This window comes from Gopherus flavomarginatus, chromosome 3 (genome assembly GCF_025201925.1).
Source record: "Gopherus flavomarginatus isolate rGopFla2 chromosome 3, rGopFla2.mat.asm, whole genome shotgun sequence".
In the NCBI taxonomy this organism is placed as follows: Eukaryota; Metazoa; Chordata; order Testudines; family Testudinidae; genus Gopherus; species Gopherus flavomarginatus.
Window position 1 is genome coordinate 95,547,365 of NC_066619.1, and position 11,809 is coordinate 95,559,173.

Here is an 11,809-nt window from a genome sequence, read left to right on the forward strand (position 1 = left end):
TTTTAGGATCTTAACTCCTATATATAAAAGAAATTCAACTGAAATGATGTGTGTGAACACTCAGCGCTTCCAGGAAGCTCTGGATTAGGTAAGGACAGCCATCCCAAATAAGGCACAATGAAGTCTAGGGTCCAGATCCACACAGGTGGTAAGATGAAACTCAAGAGCTTAATACCTTTGGGCATCTGGGCCTATGTGCAGAGAGGAGTTAATCATATTGTGGAACCTACCTAGCAGCATGAGAACAATCTGTACAGAATCTGATACTTTTATTGACACGTTTACAATTTCAAATGATTTTTTTTTCCACAGGGTGTCCCAACCGGATCTCTGTGTATTATGTCCACTGAGATAAAAAAGCACCTATTATTTTTCCAAAATAATTACTGTAGGATTCTAAGTAAGCCCTCCTAAAAACAACAATATTTGGGGAAAATAGGAGTACATGACCCAGTCCAAGAACAAGGAATGGGATGGAACTTGATCCCAGCACTTCAAGGTTTTAAAAATATATCAACCAGCCACACACTTCAGTCACAGAGCAAAGGAATTATAGTTAATGTTGATTCTGGAAGTTCTGAGAGAAAACCACTTGCAGAATTGAATCCATAGGTTTCAATCCTGCAACTTTTACTCACGTAAGTACATCTAATGACTGCAAAGAATTTATTCTAGTAAAATTGCACAAGTAAGGAATGCAAGACAGGCTGTTGCACCTCAAAGCCACACAATCTTTCTCATCCAACAAGCCCTTATACACACAAAATTACTCACATAAGCACGGGTTTGCAGAACTGGATTTATATGGATCCAATCCTGCAAACATTTGCACGTATAACTGAGATTTCAATGGGACCACCTAAGTGGGTAAAGTTACTCCCATGCAGGACTGGACCAAGCTTGGACTATTAGCTATTATTAGTTTCAGTGCTGCTGGAACAATTTTTATAGTGGGGGTGCTGAGAAGCATTGAACCAAACTGTAAATCCTGTATATAATGGAAACCCCTTCAAGCCAGAGAGTGCAGCAGCACCACCCAGTTCCAGCACCAATAATTAGTTTCCAGTTTTAAATTTAAAACCAGCGCAACTCAAGAGCATACAACTTTGCAAGGCCAATATTTTTTTAACAGATAATTCAAGGGAAACATGTTTTTAAAACACTACAAAAAACATTTTTTACTCTTAGAAATGAACCATAGTATACCTAAAAACACAGAAAAAATCAGAAAAAATAAGCACGTCAAACTGGAAAACTACAGCTCAATCCTGCTTCCACCATTCATTGAGTTGATCAGAATCCCATTTATTTTAAAGATAATTAACTTAAACAGTTACCTACAAAAATATGAAAACTAGCTGATCGTACATGAAGATTTTTAAAAAAATATCCATGTAGGGTAAGTGAAGTTCTATTTTACAACAGAAAATGCATCATTAAAAATTGTCATTGGAAATCTTGCATCTCGAATGTCTTAACAGAATTTAAAGTTTATAAACATGTTTTATTTTATAACCTTATTTTATTTTTGCAGTGGAAATACATTAACAAATTATTAAAAATCTGCTATATTAGTTATCCGCTACTTACTAAGACCACTTTTGAATACTGCTGTAAGTAAACTGTCAAAATGTCGTAACAAATTATAAAGAAAAGCTTTCATTTACTTAATATAGGATGTTCTTCAAGATCACATTTTCTGGAGATAGCAGCAAAGTAAAGCATTTTATTCAGATTAAAAATAATCCAATCCTTTTGTTTCATTCTGTATACTGTAATTTCAAAATTTAAAGAATTTTTTTTTTCCTGAGGTCACTGTTTTCCTATTAGGAGACTCATGTTTTACTCTTTGATTCATTACATTGGTTAGAGGATTAAACAAAATATGCATGATAGTAGATTTAAAAAACCCAATTACATTTCATAAAAATATCATATTGGACCAGCTTCTGCAATCAACACAGGTTAAACTCTCAAATGTGGAATCTATGTCTATATCAGGAGTGAATAATATATGTGGTCCTTTTATGTTCCTTTAATGAGTTCAGATGTTTCCATCCAGTTAGATCAATATTTTACAGTTTGAAGACAAATAACTATTTACTTACCTAAGGTAAATTAAATATACATATCAAACTTATGAGGAAATATGTGGTCATTTGTTAACAGGAAAAAAACACTGTGTGACAAGAATCTGTTTTTAAAATGTTTCTGTTTCAGATTCTTTGCCAATTCTAAAACAAAACAAAGTTTCATGGCTCCAGTGTCACTTTACTGGGGTGTTTTCACTCAAACAGATCCACCTGCTCTTCAGAAGATTTTTTCCTTTTCTGGTGTAGATTTAGGTTACAGGTTTAGGTTGTTGATTGCAAAAGGAAAAAACAAGCATGTGTTAAACTCTAGCTTTGTAAAACCTGATTTGTATTTATTTCCATTCATCTAGAAAGCCTGGTATGTATTATCTTCACATCTGTGAAATGCAGCTATTCAACTCTACTTACAAAGTTAGCAATACTCCGTCAAACTACAGTGGTAGACTCAAGCAAATATCTGTGGGCACTTATTTAATTTCTTTGGAAGTTCGTTTTCAAAACGTAGTCTGAGCAGTTTATAAATACAGAAACCAGTGAAACAGACGTGCGTTTATGGACACTATCCAAAACATCTAAAGAGAATGACATGATGTCGATAATTTAGATGAATAAAACGCTTAAAAGCAGGCCTCTAGGCAGGTTTTAAGGGTTTTATGAAATGTATTTGTAATCAAGAATGTATTTTAGTAGTTGTGTGAGATGGAAACTATATAACGGCAAATAATCAAAGGCTGCGAATAGGTGCAGGGTGGAATTCCCCAAGTCTCTGTTTTAACGGACAGTCTGGAGTAATAAGAGATGTGCCATCCGCAAAGCAGAACTTCAGCCTATTGGGTCGAGAGGGAAACATGGAGACATTCGAGGAGATTTGACGGGGAAGAGGCTTTGGGGAGCAGGATGTATATTCTTGCGAGAGCTTTTCTACTGACTGTCTACCAGCACCTGCAACCGTGGGGGAATCGTTATTGTACACGTGACAACCTGAAATAAGAGCTTTTAAACCCCTCTCTCTGCACTGCACGTTGCTCCGTGTGCCTGTCAAGTATCTGCGTTTCAGACAGGTGCTAGGAAAGACACATTCCACCGCCCTTGGGCCCTTTTCTGATTCAATCGAGGAGGCCTGGTCCCTCTTATTCCCCCGGCTCACCTGCGCTGCCATCACCCGCTGCCGCTCTGCGATCAGGCTGCATTTTTTACACTGGCAGTCCCTCCACATGCAGAACCTCTTGTGCCCTTTCAGTGGCGAGGAATAGCCGTGGTTTCTGCACCGGGCACACTTGGGGAGACGGGGAGACTTCTTTCCCGAGGCGGCGGCGGCGGCGGCTTGAGCTAAGGCCCCGGCACCCCCTCCACCTGCGGCAGGAGTAGTAGCAGCCATCAAAACGGCGGCTTTCCCAAAGCTCCCCATCTTACCCCCCTGGGCATGATGGTCCGAAGAAGCCGAGGGCTTGCTGAATGAGTCATTGGGCATCGTCTCTGACCGGTTGGTTCGCCTGCACAATTGGGGGACGGGGGAAGGAGTTAACGTTTCGGGGGGTAGGGGGTGGCTGGGAGAAGAGAGGTTCGGCTAACAAGTATTAGCCAATTCCCGCTGCAACAGAAGGAGTCGCTGCGATGAGACCCAAAGAAGACAGCTGCTCCCACCCTTTGCCCAGTTGGAAGCTGCGGTTGCTGCAGCAGCAGCAGAGTAAGCCTGACCACACCAGCCCCTGCTCCCTGTGCTGGCTGTTTTGGCGGGCGGGCGGGCTGCAGCAGGTTTGGAACATTCGCTACTTTTTTCAGAACGCTGGATACTTTTTGGAACGCTCCCCGGGAGGAGAAAGAAAGCGAGGCCTCTCCCTCCCAGTTCCTCCCACTCCTTCCCGCCCGCCCAGCTGCTGCAGCAGGGCCCAGGGCGCTGAGCAGGCCAGGTCCATGTTATCTTGGCTCCAGGGCTGGGGATAAGTGGGACAATCTAAATAAGATATTACACAAAAATCCAAGAGAAGTTGATTTACAAATATAGGGTAGCAGGTCCCTTGGTGATGGGAAGAGAGTTGCATTTTAAACTGCATTTCTGCTCTCTTTAAGAATCACACAATAAAAATGCAATAGTGGTGCCATGTTTATTATGTCTCAGGACTCTAGCCGGAATCTGCTCATTTGACAAGATTTTACACACACACCAGCTGCCTGGGGCATTCATCCTAAACCACATCCTAAACAAGTACATCTCCCTGCTAAGGATCCGCCTCATTGGTGTTTTGATAAGAGATATGTCCACATTTCACACTGAAAAATAAATAAATAAAATATGCAGGCCCCAATCCAAAGGTACAGTGCACTCCATTTATTAAGAATCAACTGCATAGAATATTCAAAACCACTGGGACAAAAAATCATTCCTATACTAAGACTTTGCTTGTAAGAATCCCATCATCTGGGACAGATGTGATTCTTACAAAAGATTTTAAATGGGAATTAGAAGCCTAAATATCTTTGTGGATCTGGGGCAGAAAATACAGCCTTGCTTCTCCTGTGCTGTAAGCAACCGCCATCTCTTCCTTGAAGTTTCCCCTCAAAGCATACTTCTTTCAGTTAGTCTTTCATCACTGGTTGACTGGAATTCTATCCACTTGTAACATAACTCATCCTTATCTTTCTGCATTTGAGCCTTCCAAATTAAAGTAAGATCCTTGGAGTTAGGACATAGCTTAAATTCAGAGATTATTTATAAAGTGGTATTGTATAGAATCTCTTGCACAATGGTAGTGTGCATGTCATAGGGCATGGCTGCCCTGTAGCACCCCCTATTGGCCACGCCTGGTGTTCCAGGCACTCCCTGCCTTGATTTCCCCATACGGATTTCTCTACACCCTCTCTAACTCACCCATTTCCTCCTAGTTGTCAATTAGTTACATCACAGTGAGGCCAATTTAGTCATTTTCCAACTAGATCGAGTTGTTTTAAAAAAATTTTAGTAGGAAAAAAAGTCCATTTAGTTGTTGGTTGGAAATTTGAATTGAAATTGAACCATTAATACATACTTTAAAAGCATATATATGATAAAATACTTGTACCTGAAAAAGCATAATAAGTTTGGAAAGTATGAACTAGACTGGCTTCCTCACACAGCTGTGTTTGTTATAACAATGTCAGCGCATTCATTTTGATGATGTTGACTGTCCTAATAATTTCAAATTATGATTTATAAACATCAATAAATCATTATACATTCAAATTATGTTTACTGATGTTTTATGAGGTTTAAAATGTGGGGCTGAAAGTTAGCGCTGAATTGCTTTGCTGACGAAAATGTACGAAACTTACTTACAGCAACCAGACAGACACAGTAAGCTTAACTCCTCTTTTTTAATTGAAATTTAATGAAAGTTTATGCATATATAAAAGGAATTAATATAATTCCTCATTCTTCGGACAACTAGATTAGTATGTTTTAGTGACTTTGCTCCAGAATACTAGATTTGCGACTGGGAAACTTGTATAAATATAGGTTTCCTAATAGGCCAAGATTTTTAAAATGCAATATTTGCCAAGGTCATTATCTCATATTGTCACAATCTCGAGATGTCATTATCTTGGGGAGTTCTGTACTAAACATTTTTAATAATATATTATAATTAATTTTTCAAAAGTCAATTTAAATTAAATACATTTTAATTTTTTATTAGAAATCTAAAACAGTTATGTATTTTTCGGTTTTTAATATGGTGTCATACAGCCCACCTTCGCCCTCACAGTCTCACCCCTCAGCTGTCATTCCCTGATAAATTCGAATACCTCTTCTAATTTCAATTCCTGGGAAAAACGTTGCCTTAACCAGGTGGAATACTTTGGGCAGAATCCCAGAGCATAAGTCCAGTGGGGCTGCGTCTACACTGCAAAGCAATAGGACTTGAACCCTGGGTCCCGTTTGACTCAGTTTCAGACCCTCCACCCCTGTGGGGTCCTGGGACCAAGGGTTCTGGAGCAATTTGTATAATGGGGATACTGAGAGCCATTGAACCAAACTGTGAACAGTGTATATGATGGAAACCTCCTCACGCCAGGGAGTGCAGCAGCTCTCTCAGCGTCCCTAGTTTGAGTACCTATGCCTGGGACCCTAAGTCTCAGACCTTGATTAGCGCAAATTGTGTGAAGATGGACAGTGGGGGGGGGGGATTAGTCTTGCTCCTGAATTTGAATGCTAGGCTTATATTGCAGTATAGACGTACCCTTAGACTCACCTCTGAATCTGGGCCTATGTGAACAGAGTGCTATATACATCCAGGAGGCAATATTGCATTATTATTTCCTAAATACATTGGAACAAATTATTTACCTCAAGATGCAGCTTCAAGATACTCCATCTAGGGATTTTACATTTGAAGTCACTGTTACTAAGTGATGGCTCCCGAATCCCAAAGATGTGACAATAATCCCAAAATCAGGTGATTTTGAAGAAAACCAGAGGAAATGTAGGTTGTCTTGATACAAGAATGATATATTTTATGTGAATGAGAAAGTTTTCTCTAACCTCAGTTTAACAGTTAAACATTTTTTATGTCAATACATTTACAGTAATAGTACAGAAGAAAACAAACATTTGTTGGGGACAGAATTAAATGTGGGCTGTTAAATGGATGATGTTAATTATAGTCAGTGTTTGAAGAAGGTTAATATGGAGTGAGATGCTCCCTGCTTTCTATTTTGAAGTCTGATCCAACACCCACTGATGTCAACGGAAAGATTCCAAAGAGCATTGGATCAGTCCTCTGATGCTTTAGACCATGTGAAAGTGAAGCAGCAAAGTGAAGCAACCAGGCTCCAGTCTCTGACGTTCTATATGCTTTTGAGATTGAAGGCAATGGAAATACTCCTGCTGACTCTGGGAAAGGGGGAGTTGGCTCAGATCCAAGATACACATGAAAAAGCGAAGCAGCCAGGAAACAGGTGGGGATAGAGAGGAGGTACAAAGAAAAGATAGGGAGAAAAAATAAAAGAGAAAAGATGAAAAATAGCCATGAGAATACTGCTACACTCCATTGACATAAATGGGCCGCCGCTGTTGAAAGAAGTTTTGTAAAGACCCCCAGCACTGTAGGAAGCCCGAAGGGAAAGACTTGGTACTGATATTGTTTTGAGCCTATTATGAAACATAGGAAACATTCGTGGGATGGGGGGATAGCTACATGAAAGTAGTCATTCTAGAGGTTAAGGGTGAGGAACCAGATCCAAGGATGGGCTTATAGTGGTTAGCAATACCATCCTGAAGTGCTGGGAAAGGATATATGTGTTCAGGTTTCTGAGGTCAAGAATCAGTCTCCATTTTCTCCCCCTTGGGAGATAGAACCCTCCTCTGACAAACTCTGGGAGAAATGGTTCAACAGCCTTCAAAGGTAGGAGAGACTGGACCTCCTGTTTTAAGATGTCTTCATGAGAGGAGTCCCTGAAGAGGGACAGGGAAGAGGGGGGTGGGAAGAAGGAATAGTGTGGAAGTGGATGGAATATCTCACATCGATCACCTCCAAGATCCATTTGTCTAGGTAACCTGTTCCCAGGCAGGGAGGAAGTGGAATAGTCAGTCTCCATACAGAGATGGATGGAATCGTGTAGCACAGGATCCAAGAAAGTAGGTTGCTTACAGCCCTCAACTGAGATGTCAAAACTGTTTCTTAGAGGGAGGTGTAAATAATGTTATTGGAGGAGTGGTCCTGTTTTCTGAAGTCTAGATCTGCTCCTTGGAAAGTTTGAAGGTCTGGGAAAAGTCTGGCATGGATAGTACTGAGGCTCTTTTTGTTGCAAGGATGTAAATTCCCAGAGACCATAAGGCTGTCCTTGAGTCCTTCAGGGTATGGAGGGAGGAATGTGTGTCAGCACTGAAGAGCTTAGGCCATTTCAAAGGCAGGTCTTCAGTTGTGTTCTGTATCTCTCTTGGGAGACCAGAAGACTGGAGTCAAGATGCTCTCCATGTAACCAGTCATGGCTATGGACCTGGAAGCCACGTGTGCAGCATCTAGGGCAGCTTAAATTGACTCTCCGAGATGAAGGCCTGAAATTGCTCTGTCTGGTTGTAGTGGACCCTTGCTCACCCCAGAGGAGGGAGGCCACTCTGTCCGGTCCTGTTTGGCCAGAACCAGAGTCCGCAGGACAGTCTAGGGGCCCCAGTGGAGCTGGATGACACTCACTCCGCGGCAAGAGTTAGCCCAAACTGGGCGACTCAAGCTGTCGTCACTTAAACTGAGTTTATCAAGGATTTGGGGCCAGGGCTGAGGAGGCTCAGGCTGCTCGTAATCAACACAGTCTCAGTGCTGGCTTAGGCCTGGGCAGGGCTCAGGCAGCCAGCAAATAACAGTCTATAGGTAGGCTGGGGCCTGGGCTTGAAGGGGCTCAGGCAGCCAGCAAACAATACAGTCTTAAAGCGGGCTCGCGCCTGGACTTCTGGAGGTTCAGGCAAGCCACAAATCAGAGAGGTTGAAGTGTTCTCCTACCAGTTGTTGAATGTTATGATTCCTGATGTCAGATTTGTGTCCATTTATTCTTTAGTGTAGAGACTGTCCAGTTTGGCCAATGTACATGGCAGAGGGGCACTGCTGGCACATGATGGCTTATATCACATTGGTAGATTTGCAGGTGAACGAGCCCCTGATGCTGTGACTGATGTGGTTACGTCCTTCAGTCTTTCTGGTCACTCAATAACAAACCTAAAAGCTGCAATTCTTCAACAAGAAAAATCAAAAATAGACTCCAATGTGAAGCCGCAGAACTGGAATTAATTTGCAAACCATCAGATTAGGCCTGAATAAAGACTCGTAGTGGTTGGGTCATTACAAAACCTAAACTTAATTTCCTCAATAATAATTTCTCCAAACTGTTACTCACACCTTCTTGTCAACTATCTGTAATGGCCCACTCTCTTACCACTTCAAAAGTTATTTTTCCTCCCTTGGTATCCTGCTGTTAATTGATTTATCTCCTTAGACTGACCTCACACTTGGTAAAGCAACCCCCATCCTTTCATGTATTTATACCTGCTCCTGTATTTTTCACTTCATTCATCCGATGAAGTGGGTTCTAGCCCACAAAAGCTTATGCCTCAATAAATTTGTTAGTCTCTAAGTGCCACAAGGACTCCTTGTTGTTTTTTATGTGAAATAAGTTATTTAGAAATATGTTAATGGCTCTACAGAAATAGCAAAAAGTAAAGGAGGCAAAGAATATTTCTTTAGCTTTAAAATTTGCTTGAGATTTAAAGTATAAAATTTAACCTTTTATAAAAAATATCCCTCATACTGTTTACTGAGAATGCAGCCTGTTGGTAGACCACTGAATATGGCTGAATGCTTTTGCTGCGTTGATTGGAGCCACTGTACTGATGGGTAGGTGTCAGTTTAGATCCTAGCAGACAGGTCAAAACCTCCAGGTTTGGCACTAATTACCAGTCTTGTTGACCAAGAATTAAGGACCTAATTCTGTGAGGTGCTGCCCCTTCTCTGAGATCAGTGGGAGGAATCTTCCATTGCTCTTATCAGTGTTGTAGTGGTTCTGTGGAAAAACAGACAACTTTCTACTGCACCAGTCTCTTTCCAAAGACTATTTTATTCTGAAATGTCTAATTTGTTTTGATTTATATTTGGACTCCTTATTAATGAAGAATCTTGCTTGTTTCTTTGCCACGGTTAAAAAAACAGCCTACATCTTGTATGTATATGAATGTGATTCCCTGGTTCTGACCTCCAGCTGGGTCAGAGAACATAGCATCCAACATGCTTAGCTACTACACAGGCAGCTGGAAGTACATCACTCGTGGTGATCCACTCTCCTTACCAGCTCCACATTGAATACTGGGGCAAAACCCAGGTTCTAGTCCCAGTCTTCATAGAGATTCCTTGCCTGAGGGACCACCTCACCTTGCATGATTGTAGCTTCCTGCATCAGCTGTGGTACAGTGGGAGGATGGAACTGTCAACCTGAGGAGTGAGACTCAGGGGTAAAGAAGACAGGGCTTTCACAGCAACTGGGTCTTACAGTGGATGAGATTAGAATGTCCATGAACACTAGTGTAAAACAGGGCCCCACCGTATCAGGCTCATATATGATGCGTAAAGGAGGGAGATGGTGCTAGGACCCTCTCCCCACCTGAGACATCACTCACAGGGGACTGACTCTAGTGGAAGTCCTTGTGCTCAGGAAGCACATGGAATATGTATGATCCAGGTTGCTGTCGATGCTAACCTCTATACAAGGGGTGGGAAGAGATGGTAAAGAAGGCAGAGCCAGCTACACCACATCCTCTTAAATGCTGGTACAAAGTCCACCGTCCCCAAGAGTGCCTGCTAGCTGGCACTGCTTGCAGTGCTCCCAAATTGAAACAGTGATGATGTACTACAATACAGACAGCAGTACACCCACAGCACCCATTTAATTGTCATTATTTTCTACGTACAGAGGGAAACATTTATGAGACAGTTATCTGAGATGTTATTGTACCTTCTTATGCTGGACATTACAACTCCCTCTCTCCTCCTGTGCCCCCACTAAGATCTTTAGCTACTGCTGACAGGCATTGAGCACATCATTATGTGTCAGGCCTAGTCTACACTACACGTTTAAACCGAATTTAGCAGTGTTAAACCAAATTAACCTTGCACCCATCCACACAACGAAGCCCTTTATATCGATATAAAGGGCTTTTTAAACCGATTTCTGTACTCCTCCCCGACGAGAGGAGTAGCGCTGAAATCGGTATTGTCATGTCGGATTAGGGTTAGTGTGGCCGCAGTTCGACAGTATTGGCCTCCGGGTGGTATCCCACAGTGCACCATTGTGACTGCTCTGGAAAGCAATCTGAACTCGGATGCACTGGCCAGGTAGACAGGAAAAGCCCCGCGAACTTTTGAATTTCATTTCCTGTTTGCCCAGCATGGAGCTCTGATCAGCACGGGTGGCGATGCAGTCCCAAATCCAAAAAAAGCCCCAGCATGGACCATATGGGAGATACTGGATCTGATCGCTGTGTGGGGAGATAAATCTGTTCTATCACAGCTCCGTTACAGAAGACGAAATGCCAAAGCATTTGAAAAAATCTCCAGGCTATGATAGACAGAGGCCACAGCACAGTGCTGTGTGACAAGCGTAATGGAAAGCCAAAGAATCAACTGGACACTCATGGAGGGAGGGAGGGGGTACTGAGGACTCCAGCTATCCCACAGTCCCCACAGTCTCCGAAAAGCATTTGCGTTCTTGGATGAGCTCCCAATGCCTGAAGGGTCAAAAACATTTTCCCGGGTGTTTCAGGATGTATGTCGTCAATTTACACCCTTCACCTCCCCTGAAAGAGAGGAGAAAAAAAACGTTTCTCGCCTTTTTTCAGTATCACCCTACGTCTACTGCATGCTGCTGGTAGACGGGGTGCTGTAGTGCTGAACACCAGCATCCCCTTCCGGTGGCAGATGGTGCAAAATCACTGGTATCCATCGTCATCATCAGCTCATGAGTGCTCCTGGCTGGCCTCGGTGAAGTCAGCCAGGGGCGCTTGGGTAAAAATGGGAATGACTCCCAGTCATTCCCAGCAGACGGTACAAAAGGCTTTAATCATCCTCATCATAGCAGCTAGAGGCTGAGCTCCATCAGCCGCCCCTCACCTTTCATATCTAAAGAAGATTCTGTACTCCCTGGACTATCATAGCAGCAGGAGGCTGCGCTCCTCTCCCCCTCACACTTTAATGTCCTGCCTG

The 11,809-nt window shown here is 42.4% G+C and overlaps 1 protein-coding gene across 1 annotated transcript in view; it reads right to left on the reverse strand.

Moving 5' to 3' along the window:
* The window catches only part of DMRT1 (doublesex and mab-3 related transcription factor 1), a 102,245-nt gene extending 98,681 nt beyond the window's left edge, over nucleotides 1-3,564 (reverse strand). The window contains exon 1 of the mRNA XM_050944300.1: nucleotides 3,241-3,564. Coding sequence (XP_050800257.1) covers nucleotides 3,241-3,564 — 324 coding nt within the window. The remainder of the gene's footprint in view (nucleotides 1-3,240) is intronic.
* Between the last annotated feature and the right edge of the window lie 8,245 nt (nucleotides 3,565-11,809).